Source organism: Syngnathoides biaculeatus, chromosome 8 (genome assembly GCF_019802595.1).
Source record: "Syngnathoides biaculeatus isolate LvHL_M chromosome 8, ASM1980259v1, whole genome shotgun sequence".
Taxonomy (NCBI): Eukaryota; Metazoa; Chordata; class Actinopteri; order Syngnathiformes; family Syngnathidae; genus Syngnathoides; species Syngnathoides biaculeatus.
The window spans coordinates 2944802-2961954 of NC_084647.1; the positions used below are offsets into that span (position 1 = coordinate 2944802).

Sequence of the window (17153 nt, forward strand, 5' to 3'; positions counted from 1 at the left end):
GCATTCAAGAAACATGAAGAACCAGAGGATACTAATTGTTGAAGCCTTGTAGGATGAATTGTTTCCCCATTCTTTCTTGATGTACAGCTGTTAGCAGTGGCAAATGGCTTTTGTTGTGCATACTAGAGTTTTAAATTGCACGCATGGAGGAACCACCAAACTGCATTTACTGACACTGGTCTTATGATGTATTTCTGAATTAAACAATCAGTATTTACCCGGAAACAGGAAATGCAAGTTAACCGTACTGAACATGTACGATGCGCATGCCAAAAGCACATGTTCCGAGCTGCTTCACGTACTGTGAGCCATGTCAAAGGAAATTCAATTACACCAGGGGTTCTCAATGCGTCAGTCGCGAGGCAGTTTTGGTTGATCGTGTGACCCCCCCCCAAAAAAAAAGACGTTAGATTATCATCCACCTTGTCGCTTGATTCAGGCGTTGACAATACGTCGAGCACACGCAGATTAAGGCGCGTTCTAGCAAGCCGGCCTCCTATTTACAGCAGTCGTGGCGATGCACATGGACACACACACAAACACACAAGCACACACACAAACACACACACCTGGGTCCCACTGCCCCGCTGGTCGATCGCATGAGGCTGGCTGCTTGAAAATTAGATCTTGGGGGGATAAAAATCTGGGCACCCTTGAGTTACATTGAAAACATTTTTGGGATATAACACAGGTCATGTTTCAGTATCTAACTATAATTAGTATGAGATTGTGATTTACTTTGACTTGATCTAAGTTATAATGTTAGACTAGTCTGTCCATATATCTAAAAGCGAACGGTCATTTTCTACCGTGGTACTGCGTTATCTTGAAGTTGAAATCTTTTCCCCTCTCCATGCTTTAGGACGATATAGATCATCTACTGCTAGCTTTCATCAATGGATTGACAATAAATAGCGCCGTAAATTAGGCAAGATTATAACAATACATCATGATGATATAAAATGATTTGATTATATGAATATTTTGTTTTGAAATTGAATCTCTATTGACCTCTTTAAAAATGTCTGTCTCAGTCTGTGCAGTGTCAATAAATTCTGATTATGGTATTAGGTAACAACGACATATTCGGGTATAACAACTCAGTAAGTTATTTAAGGTCTTGACATTCCATCCCTAATCACACCCGCAACTTTATATCTGCGGGCATGACTGATGGACCACACCCGTAACTTTATACCTGCAGGCATGACTGACCACTCCCGTACATTTTTCAAATGTGAGTGACTGCTTCACACATTGTCAGTTTTTGATGTAGTGCTGCCCGAGAGATTGATTGTCACAGGCTTTCAATGTTAGTTTTCAGCCTTAAATGCTACATTCATTTCTCCAGATACTCTGAACTTTTTGATAATGATATGAACCTTAGATGATGAAATCCGTAAATTCCTTACAATTCTGGGTTGAGTAACATTGTCCTTAAAGTGGCGCTGACACCGAAATATACATTTTAAGATAGATATTATCAAAACTACATATAATATTATTCATGTCTATATGAAAAAAAAAATGAGTGGAGAGTGTGTCATTAATGCACAAAGTTGCAGAAATCTCACTCAACATCCCATTGGCGGATATATTGCCTGCAATGTCATTTGCGGATGTCACACTGGGACATTCGACACCTGCTATGGGAGATGAACGAGAGATTTTCAGATTTCTCTGATGCCCCTTCTGAGACTGAAGCTCTTTTCGAAGAAGAGAACATCTCAGAATCGAGTGAAGTGACCGGGGCAATATTACCTGATTGTTTCGAGCCATATTTAGATGATATGCGGATCACTTCTAACTAACAACAGACTCCCCGACAGACAGACGAGGAACACGATAAAATATTCAAAATGACAGGCCTATAATTGTTAGATTTCGTAACTCTTTGACAAGTCTTGTGTATGTAGTGTAGTCAACAGCACCTCTGCCGGGTGAAGTAAGTACGTCAGGGGTGCCCAGACACCGGTGGCCGGTGGGCGTGGAGAGCTCCTTTCTCCTCTCTGTACGCAGCCGCCCACCTTCCCGCCGACCCACCTATGCGTTGGCATGCCACCGCAGAAGCTAACCGGCGTCTCAGTGGCCCTTTCAACTGTCCAACGAGTTTCCTACGCACTTGTTCACAAAGAGGTGAACCTCACCCAATATTTGCTGGTGAATGACTGAGCAATTCGGGAAAGCTCCTTGATGGCACCCACCAGTTCCCAATTCGGCTATTAACTTGTGGGATGTTCCAAACAGGTGTTGATGAACATTCTTCAACTTTCTCAGTCTTATTTAAAGGCCAAGTGTCATCCCTATAAACATTCTAAAATAGACATTGTAATGAAAAATATATATAACATTATTCACTTCAATGTCTATACGAAAAAACAAATGTGAGCGGAGAGCGCTTCATCCATGCACAAAGTTGCAGAAGTGTCATTCTATGACATCCAAGTGGTCGCCATATTGGCTGCATCCTCTGTACGTGACGTTACCGAACATTCACCTATAAAAACATGCGGTGCACCTTACTATGAGAGACGAACACGCCCCTTCTGACACGGAAGCTCTTTTCGAAAAGGAGAACACCACACAACCGAGTGAAGTTGCCGGGGCAATATTACACTATTGTTTCGAGGCATATTCAGATTACATGCATCACGGCCAAACCGCCTCCCCGTCCGATCCAGTTCCGTGGCGGAGATGAGCCATCGCAGCCAGCCGGTGTGGCTCATTTTCGGCGCCGAGGTGGCGTATGACGGTGCCGAGCCGGACTGCTTTCGGGGGTTGTTTATAGCCGCTGCTGTACGCAATGAACAACACCGTCGAGCCGGGGCGCTTTACTGCGTTGTCTTCGCATGCGGCTGAGTGAAGCAGAGCCGAGTCATGCTGCATTAGGGGTTTGGTCATAGACACCGCAGTACGCGATGAACAACACCGTCAAGCCGGGGCGCTTTACTGCGTTGTCGTCGCACGTGGCTGAGTGCTGCATTGTGGCAGCGTTCTTCAGAGCCGCCGCCATCCAGGAGCCTGTGCGCTTTGCTGGCAAAGCGACGCAGCAGCCCGACGCCGTCCGACGCGCATATCGACACATTTTGTACGCGGATCTTTTGTTACGTTATGAGGGACTGATTACGTGGTCCGCCTCAAACTATTATTTTTTTTAGTAGCTGTATACACACCTAGCTGTCATAGCTCTCGTCATCTGCACCCGAACGACGAACCGGGTCTCTTGCAAACTTATGATGAAGGTTCACCTTCTGACAAGACAATGATAACACGAAGGAACAAAGAGGTAAAACTAATGGAAATAAACGAGTCCACTTGAGGGCGGGTCTGTCCTTTACGTTACTTCCTGCTTCTTCTCGAAAACAAATCCCTTGAGAGGATTTTTCATGGCGGGAGTTACAAAAAGCTGGATACCTCAAAAACATGTTTTGTGGTGAAAAAACGCATGGGTCCATGTCGGCTGCCGTTTTTTCATTAATAACATACTAAAAATCATGCATTTCATGACAGTGGCATTTTAATCTCTCACTTCTCATACAGTGCAGATGCTTTTTTCTCTGCTCTTGCTCTGGTTGCTTTGCTTCTGTTGACACTTTTTTTTTCTTGCCGATAAGCTCGTTTTCTTCTAAATAATTTTTTTTAGAAGCAGTGACTCCTGGATACTTTTAAATCTATGGGACAGTATTTTTCTTTTTTTGTGGATAATCAGTTGTTTCATCATTTTTTTTAGAATAGATCCACTTTTTGATCTTATTACTTGCACTGTATGCGGTTTTAATTGCTTTTTTTTTCAATATTGTGTTTATTTTTTATTGTTTTATCTCTTTGTTTTCAAATGCCTTTAATCATGTAAAGCACATTGAGTTACCTCGTGTATGAAAAGCACTATGCAAATAAATTTGCTTTGCTTTGTTTTTTTGCCAACTGTCCCAGCTTTTTTGGAACGTGTTGTAGCCATAAAATGTCAAGTTTATCAGTTTGAACATTAAGTATTTTGTGTTAGGTTTGTATTCGATTTAATATAGGTTGAGCATCATTTACAAATCATTGTATTCTGTTTTTATTTATGTTTAAGACAACATCCCAACTTCAATGGAATATGAGTTGTACATGTGAAAGCTATCATGCTCTGCTAGTACTGCAAAATTATCTGAAAAATCACATATACTAGCTTGGTACTCAGGTGTGTTTCTACTGTTTTGTTGTCACCATCACATTTGATTTTTACATTCTTAAAGCCATCCATCTATTTTCTTAGCCGATTATCCTCACAAGGGTCGTGGGCAGGAGGTGGTGTCCATCCCAACCCTGTTGCCAGCCAATCGCAGGGGACATGGAAACAAATGCCCATTCGCACTCTTAATCACACCTAAGGGCAATTTAGAGTCTCATATTAATGCATGTTTTTGGGATGTGGGAGGAAACCGCAGTGGCTGGATAAAACCCACACAGGCATGGGGAAAACATGCAAACTCCACACAGGCAGGGCTCGGATTTGAACCCCGCTTCCCAGAACTGTGAGGCCAATGCTCTAACCAGTTGTTTCACTATTCCCATTCTAAGATTATCAAAACAAAATATTTGTTTGAGAGAAATGTAGTCATCATGGTTGTCTTAGACTAGACTATTAACCAGGTAGCTCTAGCATTGTTTTTATTTCATGGTTTGTTACTGATGCTGCTGAAATGGCACTCGTGTTACATATGTAAGCGTACCAATGTTCGTCTTTTAGGCCAACCTGAATGAGGAACAGACCACCTCCTACATGTTTGTGAGAGTATTGATGACCTGTATCTGCCAATCAGCAATCATCTGTGAGTTGCTTTCACCACCTTCTCCATTAAGTGTTGATAAAAAATTATCATTGAATTATATGGCTATGAGACAGGTGACTCAACATATGTAACGTGGCAAAAACACATGGTACTCTATTTAGACAAACGTAGGAACACACAGCCACGAAATAGAGCAAGTGAAAATTTAAGACGATATCAAGCTGGTTTCTGTCGCGCTGCCATAACAGAATCCACAATTTTGATGGCAAGAATTCCGACAAAACTTTGAATGGTTTAAGGGAGTTGTTACCCATTTGTCAAGACAAATGTTTTAAGAGGTTCCAAACTGATATTGGCTCTGCCTCTCGATGCCCATTGAATTTTTTCCCCAAAGTATTTAAGGGGGTTATTTTTAAGGCATTGTGAAAGTCAACTTCTTCCACACACAATTTATCTAATTCCGCATTTGTTGACTTTTGTGGATTGTGGCTGTTATGAAACACAAAATGTTCCTACCAAGTTAAATGGTGAGATGGGCAGGGTCGTAATAGAATAAATTCAAGTAGCACATAGTTAGCACGTCTGCTTCATAGTTCTTCGGTCCAGGGTTAGAATCCTGGCTTTAGCTTTCCTGTGCTTGCGTGGGGTTTTTCTGGTTAATGTATCTTTGGCTTATATTCCTCATTAGCTCTTAAATTGTGCCTACCCTGTAAACTAGTGGCAAAATAGATACTTGCCAAGGTTCAGCACATTATGTTCCACAGATTAGTTGGTGTGGGGTTTAAAAAAAAAATACGTTTTCTGTCTTCATATGAAGACAGCATGTTTAATCCATACTCACTAGTTCAAGACAGTAGTCGTGGCTAGTGAAATCCATGGTTTAAAGTCGGGATGTTCCGAACCAACTTGTTCAATTCCAATGCCGATATTACAGCCTTGAATTTGGCCCGGTACCAATATCAGTTTGTTCTGATATCAGCAATAATCATTTATACATTACTTATTTTGTGCTACGCAAGGTTAGAAGAGGCTTAATGAAGCGTTTTAACTAAAACCGCAATAATCAGCAACAGTCGGTATGGGAAAAACTGATCCATTTAAAATGAACCAATGGGTTACATAAAATAACTTTGAATAAATTAGTGAATAAGAGAAATTATTTAAGTAAATCTGAAAATCCTGAAAAATCTTCTTCTATTCCTTTCGGCTTGTCTATCCTTTCGGCCGAAAAGCGGACTAAACCCTGAACTGGTCACCAGTCAGTCGCAGGGCACATATTGATAGTGTCACTGAGCGGGACCAGAATCCATGGTTGCCTGCACCAAAGTCAGGTGATTGTACCAGTACACCATCAGTGACTCCCTTCAAGAAAACCAATAACAAAAAAGTTTATATATATTTATATTTAAACATAGCCTCTTCCTAACTTAAACATAAGCATTTTATACATCTAAATAGATTAAATAAAAAATGAATTAGAAGCCCATGAAAAATAATGTCAATAAATAAAATGATTAATTATACTTTTAAAGTGCAAAAACTAATGATTTTTTTTAACCATCAGTCTATGGCGGTAAAATGAATTGCATTTTGCACATTTCCAGCAATCCACTTTGAATTTGGGGTTCAATTTTATTGACAATTGCTGTGCATGTCTTGGCCTCTGAGGGGCAGTGTGATGCACTCAATGAAATTACATCTTCTGATTCTTCTTTTCCTTTCGGCTTGTCCCGTTAGGGGTCGCCACAGCGTGTCATCTTTTGCCATCTTAGCCTATCTCCTGCATCTTCCTCTCTAACCCCAACTGCCCTCATGTCTTCCCTCACCACATCCATAAACCTTCTCTTTGGTCTTCCTCTCGCTCTTTTGCCTGGGAGCTCCATCCTCAGCATCCTTCTACCAATATACTCACTCTCTCGCCTCTGAACATGTCCAAACCATCGAAGTCTGCTCTCTCGAATCTTGTCTCCAAAACATCCAGCTTTGGCTGTCCCTCTAATGAGCTCATTTCTAATCCTATCCAACCTGGTCACTCCGAGCGAGAACCTCAACATCTTCATTTCTGCCACCTCCAGTTCAGCTTCCTGTTGTTTCTTCACTGCCACCGTCTCTAATCCGTACATCATGGCCGGCCTCACCACTGTTTTGTAAACTTTGCCCTTCATCCTAGCAGACACTCTTCTGTCACATAACACACCAGACACCTTTCGCCAGCTGTTCCAACCTGCTTGGACCCGTTTCTTCACTTCCTGACCACACTCTCCATTGCTCTGTATTGTTGACCCCAAGTATTTGAAGTCGTCCACCCTCGCTATCTCTTCTCCCTGTAGCCTCACTCTTCCCCCTCCACTTTTCTCATTCACGCACATATATTCTGTTTTACTTCGGCTAATCTTCATTCCTCTCCTTTCCAGTGCATGTCTCCATCTTTCCAATTGTTCCTCTGCATGCTCCCTGCTTTCACTGCATATGACAATATCATCTGTGAACATCATGGTCCAAGGGGATTCCAGTCTAACCTCATCTGTCAGCCTATCCATTACCACTGCAAACAGGAAGGGGCTCAGAGCTGATCCCTGATGCAGTCCCACCTCCACCTTAAATTCCTCTGTCACACCTAAGGCACACCTCACCATTGTTCTGCTGCCATTATACATGTCCTGTACTATTTTAACATACTTCTCTGCCACACCAGACTTACGCATGCAGTACCACAGTTCCTCTCTTGGTACTATGTCATAGGCTTTCTCTAGATCCACAAAGACACAATGTAGCTCCTTCTGACCTTCTCTGTACTTTTCCACGAGCTTCCTCAAGGCAAATAATGCATCTGTGGTACTCTTTCTAGGCATGAAACCATACTGTTGCTCGCAGATACTTACTTCTGTCCTGAGTCTAGCCTCCACTACTCTTTCCCATAACTTCATTGTGTGGCTCATCAACTTTATTCCTCTATAGTTCCCACAGCTCTGAACATCCTCTTTGTTCTTAAAAATGGGAACTAGAACACTTTTCCTCCATTCTTCAGGCATCTTTTCGCCCGCTAGTATTCTGTTGAATAAGTTGGTCAAAAACTCCACAGCCATCTCTCCAAATTGCTTCCATACCTCTACCGGTATGTCATCAGGACCAACTGCCTTTCCATTTTTCATCCTTTGTAGTGCCTTTCTGACTTCCCCCTTAGTAATCATTTCCACTTCCTGGTCCTTCACTCTTGCCTCTTCAACTTTTCCTTCTCTCTCATTTTCTTCATTCATCAACTTCTCAAAGTATTCTTTCCATCTATTTAGTACACTACCGGCACCAGTCAACACATTTCCATCTCTATCCTTAATCACCCTGACCTGCTGCACATCCTTCCCATCTCTATCCCTCTGTCTGGCCAACCTGTAGAGATCCTTTTCTCCTTCTTTCGTGTCCAACCTGGTGTACATGTCTTCATATGCCTCTTGTTTAGCCTTTGCCACCTCTACCTTTGCCCTACGTCGCATCTCGATGTACTCCTTTCGCCTCTCCTCAGTCCTCTCAGTATCCCACTTCTTCTTCGCTAATATCTTTCCTTGTATGACTCCCTGTATTTTGGGGTTCCACCACCAAGTCTCATTCTCCCCTTTCCTACCAGATGACACACCAAGTACTCTCCAGCCTGTCTCTCTGATCACCTTGGCTGTCGTCGTCCAGTCTTCCGGGAGCTTCGGTTGTCCATCGAGAGCCTGTCTCACCTCTTTCCGGAAGGCCGCACAACATTCTTCCTTTCTCAGCTTCCACCACATGGTTCTCTGCTCTACCTTTGTCTTCTTAATCTTCCTACCCACCACCAGAATCATCCTACATACTACCATCCTATGCTGTCGAGCTACACTCTCCCCTACCACTACTTTACAGTCAGTAACCTCCTTCAGATTACATCGTCTGCACAAAATATAATCTACCTGCGTGGTTCTACCTCCGCTCTTGTAGGTCACTATATGTTCCTCCCTCTTCTGGAAATAAGTGTTCACTACAGCCATCTCCATCCTTTTTGCAAAGTCCACCACCATCTGCCCTTCAAAGTTCCTTTCCTGGATGCCGTACTTACCCATCACTTCTTCATCGCCCCTGTTTCCTTTACCAATATGTCCATTACAATCTGCACCAATCACAACTCTCTCGCTGTCTGGGATGCTCAGAACTACTTCATCTATTTCCTTCCAGAATTTCTCTTTCAACTCTAGGTCACATCCTACCTGTGGTGCATAGCCGCTAACCACATTATACATAACACCCTCAATTTCAAATTTTAGTCTCATCACTCGATCTGATACTCTTTTCACCTCCAAGACATTCTTAGCCAGCTCTTCCTTTAAAATAACCCCTACTCCATTTCTCTTCTCATCTACTCCGTGGTAGAATAATTTAAACCCTGCTCCCAAACTTCTAGCCTTACTACCTTTCCACCTGCTCTCTTGGATGCACAGAATATCAACCTTTCTCCTAATCATCATGTCAACCAACTCCTGTGCTTTTCCTGTCATAGTCCCAACATTCAAAGTCCCTACACTCAGTTGTAGGCTCTGTGCATTCCTCTTTTTCTTCTGACGCTGGATCCGGTTTCCTCCTCTTCTTTGTCTTCGACCCACAGTAACTGAATTTCCACCAACGCCCTGCAGGTTAGCAGTGCCGGGGGCAGGCGTTGTTAACCCGGGCCACGACCGATCCGGTATGGGATTCTTTAGATGAACGCTCATATTTGTTTGGCACAGTTTTTACGCCGGATGCCCTTCCTGACGCAACCCTCTGCATTTATCCAGGCTTGGGACCGGCCTACAGATTGCACTGGTTTGTGCCCCCATAGGGCTGCATTAATGAAATTACATCAACAGTAACAAAATACAAGTCATGATGGAATACTGTTATGATGACTCATTTCTCACCAAGTTTGATGAATATGTGCCAAAAAGTATTTTCATTTGCATATATATATGTGTGTGTGTGTGGTTAAACAGCATTTGTGTACCAATATTCATTATTTTGAGAGATATTTTTGAATTTGCTGCACTTCTCTCTCTCTCAAAAAAAGAAATAGTTTTGTCAGAACGAATCGGGACAGCACTAGCTTAATGTACTTGTAGTGCCAGCCTTCGCTTTGGCCTCGGCAGAAAGTCTCACCAGCTTTCACATCCGGGGAGCCGAGCAGCCACGACTCACGAGCACTTGTAGGTGATCAGTAAAGAGAAGGCTACAGGCTGGGTGGGAGAGACTATGTATGTGCAGGGCTGCACCAAAATTAAGCATATAAGCGCGAGGTACGTTTGAAGTGCCGATAATCATCTTGCAGTGAGCCCATTAGCTGGCTATTTGCCTTCTTATCAAAGCACAAGCCACAATGCACCGTTATGCTGTCACACTTTGGTTATGTCAGCTGGTTGCTAAAGGCTCCGTCACACCATGACGTTCTGGTCAATCATTCTATTTTTCAGCGTTCTCAAACCCGGATGACACATCTGGCGTGTGATTAACATGTGTCTAACGCATGACTTAACGTGTGTCGAACGCACGAAAAGTTTGTAACAGTGACCAAATAAGATACCCCTAAAAACCATTAGTGTGTGCAAACGCGTCATTGGGCCGCGACGAGCGATTTGTCAACATATGGCGAGCATGTTGAGCGTGTGACCAATGGGTGAATAACGACAGAATAGCGTTTTGTAGGCGTGTATTTTTTACAGTGGAACCGGCACTAAAACGTTGGAAAGTTCATAGTCACTTCAGTTGTTATCGTGAGTTAGAACAGTGAGCATCATGCCGCCGAGAAGAAAAAAAGTTAGGGCGCGGACTTCAGCAACCAGCGCTGATAGTAAGAAAGCTAAGCCTCTTTCATCACGAACAATGTGTTTGGAGGAAAAACAACAACAGCAGCAGGAAAAGCACGTCCGCGAAGTCACGCACCATGTAACACCCCCTGGGGACCCTAAACACCTTGCAAACCCCAGTGAGAATGCACCGTCAAAGAGACAAAAGAAGGAGAGAAAGGATTACAGGATCCTGGACCGGGCTGTTGAGGATAGTCTGGTGGAGTTTTTCCGCGAAAACGAACTGATGCTTTCTGGATCTTCCAGAGTAGGTGGTCTCTACTGTAGCTTAATATTAAATGGACCTTGCTTACAAAGCATCGGTTTATATACCCATATGCATGGAAGTTCGGGAAACGCTTGAATGACGCTCAATGGATGCCAAAAACGTTCGTTTCACTTTAGTTACACGCTGTGTGCACTAGGGTATTGTACAGTGGTCGTTGACAGGTCGCCAGTAAGTCTTTCACTGCAAAGCAAACGATTAAGTAACAACCAAGTAAAGCTAAAGTTACTACTGACTAACGATAGCCAAACCCGTGCAACGCTCGGCGAACCTTAGTAAAACGTTCCACGGACGTTCTTGAACGTTCTGCAGCGTTTAAAATTAAACGTTGATGAACGCTGGTCTCAGTGAGAACTTTTGTGCATGTTCAAAACTTTTCTTCCGGACCGGCGTTCTCCGCCGATTCCCAGCGATCATTGACGTTCAAACAACGGTCTTCTGGAGCTATCCCGGCGACCATGGGCGACTACTAACGTTTCCTCAAACGCTATAGAACGCTGACCAGAACGTCATGGTGTGATGGGGTCATGAGAAATGTCCTATTCCATGGCAAACTCAGTCACTGGGCTTTGCACATCCACATGGATGCAGTCACAATCAGAATCAGATCTTTTCTCAAAGGGTGAGTCATTTAGGCCATTTTGTTCTACTTCTTAAACCTATTCCAATTCCCTTAAAGCTTAAATGACTGTGCATAACTTTTTAATGTTCCTTCGCTAGTAAATATTTACTGCCCAAAACTGTTAATGTTCATGTTGCTGTTTCCCGAGCTCAATAAAGTCCTTTGGTGGAAATGTATGAATAACCAGGTCATATTTTTCATCAGCTGTTATTTGTCTGATAATAAATTGCTTATCTGACCCCCATGTCATATAATTTAAAGGAAAACTTTGTCAAAAATAACAGCAATGGGAGCACACATTAAAAGTTAGTAGATGTGGGTTCAGTGTTTCTTTTAATGCCAATATTATCCACCGATTTCACCTAGAAACATCTCTAAATTGGAAAAGTATTATCGAAATTCCTCTCTCGCTCAGACATTCCAATGAGCCTGGCTGGAAAACTGGCAGCCAATCAGCGTTTGCCACGCCTGGAGTGCTTGCTATTCTGACCCCCCATTGCTTGTGGATACGTTTCACCGAACAGAGAACGTCCACTATGTGGCATTTTATGGCCGATTTTTGTGAAAAAAACAATTACAAACAAAACAAAAGTAGCATGACATACAATGTTCAAGCCTCGGCGCTTAAGCCAGAATACACACAGCCTGTTGACTTGTTGGAAAGGGGGCGTGGCACTAACGACGAACAATAATCCCATTATATGGACCGCGGAGGTTTGTTTCATGCCTTTGTGAGGAGTTGGTTTGGATGTAAAGAATATACAGCCGGCATGGCCTGACTTTTTTCTTCTTTTTTTTTTACCCCAAGCAGCAAGCCTCTCTCAAGCAGCCCGCAGGGGGGGTTGCACGCGTGGATCGCTGTAAATAGTAACCGGGAAGTGTTGTGTTCTGAGAGCTAGCAAACCGAGTATCAAAGCAAGTTGATGCTTCGTGTTATTATTATACCGACCATTGCGCAAACGTTTGAGCCAGAACACACACAAGCGGAATTCGACGTGTTGGGAGGGACGTGGCACTGATGACGAACAATAACAGTCCCATGAAATGGACTGCGGATATTTGATGTTTTTCTGAGGAGTTGGTTTAGATGTAGAGAATATCTAATAGGTGGCCAGACTTTTTTTTTTTTTTATCACCAAGTTTTACTTTTCAAGCAGCAGAGCTTGTCGTGACCCAGCGACGGTTGGGTGCACGCGTGGATTGCTGTAAATTTTAACCGGGAAGTGTTATGTTCTGAGAGAGAGCAAAGTGAGTATCAAAGCGAGTTGAAGCTCCATGTTATTGCTATACCAACCATTGAGCAAACAAAATAAAAATAACAATGTACAATATACAATGTCCAAGCGTTTGAGCCAGAACACACACAGGCCGAATTCGACGTGTTGGGAGGGACGTGGCGCTGACGACGAACAATTACAGTCTATGAAATGGACCGCGGAGATTTGTTGCTTTCCTGAGGAATTGGTTTAGATGGAGAGAATATATAGCAGGTGGCCAGACATTTTGTTTTTTAACACCAAGTTGTACTTTTCAAGCAGCAAAGCTTATCACGATCCACTGAGGGCAGGGGTGGGGGGTGTGCTTAGTTGCACACGCGCATCGCCGTAAATAGTCACCGGGAAGTGTTACACGTATATATCCATCCATCCATTTTCTTAACCGCGCGATTGTGAATATGTGCTGCAGCCTATGCCAGCTGTCAACGGGCAGGAGGCAGGTTACACACGCGCAGACACGGGGAGAACATGCCAACTCCACACACGGAGGTCCGGGATTGAACAGCTGCTCCACCTTCATAACGTATGTTGTTGGTTTACCGTACAAGCACGAGAGGCTATAACTTAGCGGCTAATAACCAATAATGGTTAAATGCATGCAAATTTCCTGGCTGATGAATGAGCCTCAACTGTGACAGCCACAGCTTTATCCTATCAGGTTGACCCCACGGGAGGTTAAAGAAGGACACATTTTTTTTCTCAGTTTTGGTGCGGAACAAGTCGGCACCTTGGCTTAGCTAGAACGAATGGTCTGTAATGCAATGACCCCGGCGACATTAGGCGCGGGGTCAATGATGTTTCTTTCGGTTTAACTCTGAAAGCTGGCACATATCCAGATTTTGCTTGGATTTCAAATATGTTCTTTACTTTCAACTTTTTTTTTCAATTACTGTACAAAATATATATAATAATAATATTACTTCACCTTTGAGGGTTTATTGTACACATGAATTCTGAGGAGTCTTCCTTTAAATGGCTATATTTGACATTTTGTTTTTTAGTTGATTTCTTGAACAAGTGAGTGATTAACAAAATAAATGGACAGTTTTGATTTTTCCTTTCCTTTTTTTCCTTTTTTTGCTGTTCCAAAAAAATATGCATTCCATGACTTAAATCTGTGATATGATCTGAATGAGGTACAAATTTTGATGCATTGCACCCCTACTGTACACCCTGTACAGAATAGATGGAAAAACTATCATTTCTGTGTTTATGACTTGTACTGTAACGCACACCCCAAAAGACTTCGAGTTAAACTGCTGCACACAATCAACACTATATACGAGTCATAATGTTCTGCTGACTGATTTTTTTTTTTTTTTTTTTTTTTTTTTTGATGGCCTGCAGGTGAGAATCCCTACAAGGTGAATGAGGAGATGATCAATTACAGGGCCACGTTGCTGCAGAAATTCCTAAAGGATGAGCAGAAGGAGTTGCAAGCCCTCTACGCCTTACAGGCCCTGATGGTGCACATGGAGCAGCCAGCCAGTGAGTGACTCAGTAGAAACTAATGGGACATTTTTGCATACGTTATTAGTTGCTCAGTTGTTCATCAGTGTACTTGATTGCTTCTTTAAAGGTCAACTGACACGTAAAGCATGATTTTTAGTGTGTTTTTAATGAAAAAAAGGCAGCCAGAATGGACCCATCTGCTTTTTCACCACATGTCGTGATGTTCTATATGGATTTTTACATCTCCTGCCATCAAAATCCTCTAAGCTGCTAATATTGCCCTGGTCTTGTCACTCAATTGAGATGTGCTCTTCTTCGAAAAGAGCTTCCGTGTCAGAAGGGGTGTCGGAAAAATCAGAAAATCTCTGTTGTTCGTCTCCCACAGCAGATGGTACAGCGTCTTCTCAATGGCGACTGTACAAGTGTGACAGCTGTAAATGATGTCGCAGGCAATATAGCTACCACTGGGATGTCGCGTGAGACTTCCACAACTTTGCGCATTAATGACATGCTCTCTGCTTTTTTTTGTATATACATTAAAGAATAATATTATGTGTAGTTTTCATAACAATATCTGTTTTGAAATGTATATTTGTAGTTTTCATAACAATATCTGTTTTGAAATGTATATATCAGTTGAGCTTTAAACTGCCATAAATACCGATTAATTGATGTCTCTTGTCCTACTATCAGATCTGCTGCGAATGTTCTTTGACATTCTTTACGATGAGGAAGTAATCAAAGATGACGCCTTCTATAAGTGGGAATCATGCAAGGACCCCGCTGAGCAGCAGGGCAAGGGCGTTGCCCTCAAATCTGTCACCGGCTTCTTCACGTGGTTGCGCCAGGCTGACGAATCTGACAACAGTTAGGGTCTCTGAGGTCTGACAGTTGAACTGGTGGGATTGTAATTGAGATCCTTCAGGAGAAGGAATGTTAGGAGGAGGATGTAGATGACCTGAATCTATAAAATCCTTCTGCAGAAACAGAAAAAAAGCAACATAAAACAATCCTCCACCAGAGAGTGTCTTATCGAACGAGCATTCGATCTTTTTTTTTTTATTTTGTGCAATTGAATGTCCTCATTCTAATGAGTCTATAGGTGAAGAATAACAATAAAGTAGTGCCCCGAGATACGAGTGACAAGATTTCCCAATTTTTAAGATACAAGCTGTTGATTGAGTGAAGTTTTGTTTTAACCTGCGAGCCCAAACTTGAGAAACGAGTGCTGTATGGGTGCAGGAGGCTCCTCCCACTTGACAACAGGCATAATTTTGGCTGACAGAATTTTTCCAACCTTTGAGCTGCGCATTAATTCTAATGGTTTAAGTTTACTTGTAAGCGAACTCAAACAAAAGAGAATGACCCTGAGAGACATAGAGAGCAGGGGTCAAGCGAGTGTGGGAGGGAGAGGGGAAGCTGGCTCATTAAAAGGTACAGGCACACAAATTAAATCTTACGGTGTCTGTATGCGAGTTTGGGATTAATTGAATTTTCATTTACTGAAGTCTTTTGAGATGAGAGCACGTTAAGGGAACAAATGAAACCCGTATCTCAAGGCACCACTATAGTGAAAAGGCTGAGAAGTGTGTGTGTGTGTGTGGGGGGGGGGGGGGGGGTTGCCGCCTTTTGAACATATTTCCTGAAGCTCAGCAACACTATGGTGTTAAATATACAAACATGTAAGAAGCTAAATATTTCGCACCTTTTAACTTGGCAACTGAGCAAGAGTGACATTGCATTTGACTGATCTGCATACATATGTAGATGCTTGGCTTTTTCTTTCTTTTTTTTATATTGAATGGTTGTGTGTGTGTTTTATAATAAAAGGATAAATATAGAGAAAGATAGACATTTGAGACAAGCATCACAGGAGTTGTGAACATCTGAAGACTAAACGCAGGTTTCACAAGGACTGAGGAGAGTGAACATTGAAAGTTTTGCTGCTGAGGGCGACGACCAGTCGCCATCCCACTTAACTTGCACCCTCTGCTGGATCTGTTACTTTCCCTTTTCTCGACATGACTCCAGAACCTGAAGAGAGCAACAATGAAGACGTGGCCAAATCTCGCACTCATTTTTTGATTTTAATATACTGTTTTTTGAGTTTGTAACACCACGTTATGAATACTATTTTTTTTTTTTTTGCTTCCATGATTAGAAGGTTTCAGGAATGTTCTGTACATACATTAGTTTTTCTTCCCCTCCATTGCGAGTGCAAATATAATTTTCTTTTCTTTAAAAACAAAGGGGAAGTTTACCCTTCTATTTATTTCTCTCAGCCGGCCGAAGGTGCTTGTAATTATCAGATCTCAGTATAGGAATTGATTGCAGTTTAGCAAAATGTGTAAATAATTGTTTTTGCTTTGATTCTGATTAAAATATATATTTAATGAAAGAAAATTGATGCCTCTTCACACCCCAAACTGGAAGAATTAATAAATATTGTTGCACATATGAAACTTTTATACATTGTCACATTTCATTGAGTGGTTATCACACAAAGTCCTGCAGGTTTTATAGAAAAGATTTTGAGCTTCTTGATGGCAGACCTTCAGCAGTATGTTTTATGAAGTATATGAAGGGGAAAACAGCTCACAGAGTCCTTCCCAAAAGTTTTTTTTAAGGAGACTTGTGATATCACTTAAATGCTACTGCTGCATCATAATGTTTGGATTTTTATTCCTTATGATGTCATACTTGAGAATTGTCACCTTATATTATTTTTCCTCACTATACAGTACTTGTTCAAAATACTGTAATGCCAGTCCAATGTGACTTACCATATTAATCCACGTTGCGACGTGTCTGGTTTTGCTCTCCATTTTAAGACATTAGAGATCATTTTATCTGACCAGCCTATAAGTGTTTGCACCTCTTTATACCACAGCCTTAGGGTGTATACAGTAT

The 17153-nt window shown here is 42.2% G+C and overlaps 1 protein-coding gene across 16 annotated transcripts in view; it reads left to right on the forward strand.

The window, feature by feature from the left end:
- LOC133505229 (eukaryotic translation initiation factor 4 gamma 1-like) overlaps nucleotides 1-16711 on the forward strand; it is a 97439-nt gene extending 80728 nt beyond the window's left edge. For all 16 annotated transcript variants that reach the window (XM_061828277.1, XM_061828279.1, XM_061828281.1 and 13 more), the window contains 3 exons: nucleotides 4733-4814; nucleotides 14139-14279; nucleotides 14937-16711. In XM_061828277.1, the coding sequence (XP_061684261.1) occupies nucleotides 4733-4814; nucleotides 14139-14279; nucleotides 14937-15115 (402 nt within the window). In that variant the 3' untranslated portion in view covers nucleotides 15116-16711. The remainder of the gene's footprint in view (nucleotides 1-4732; nucleotides 4815-14138; nucleotides 14280-14936) is intronic.
- Nucleotides 16712-17153: the final 442 nt, after the last annotated feature.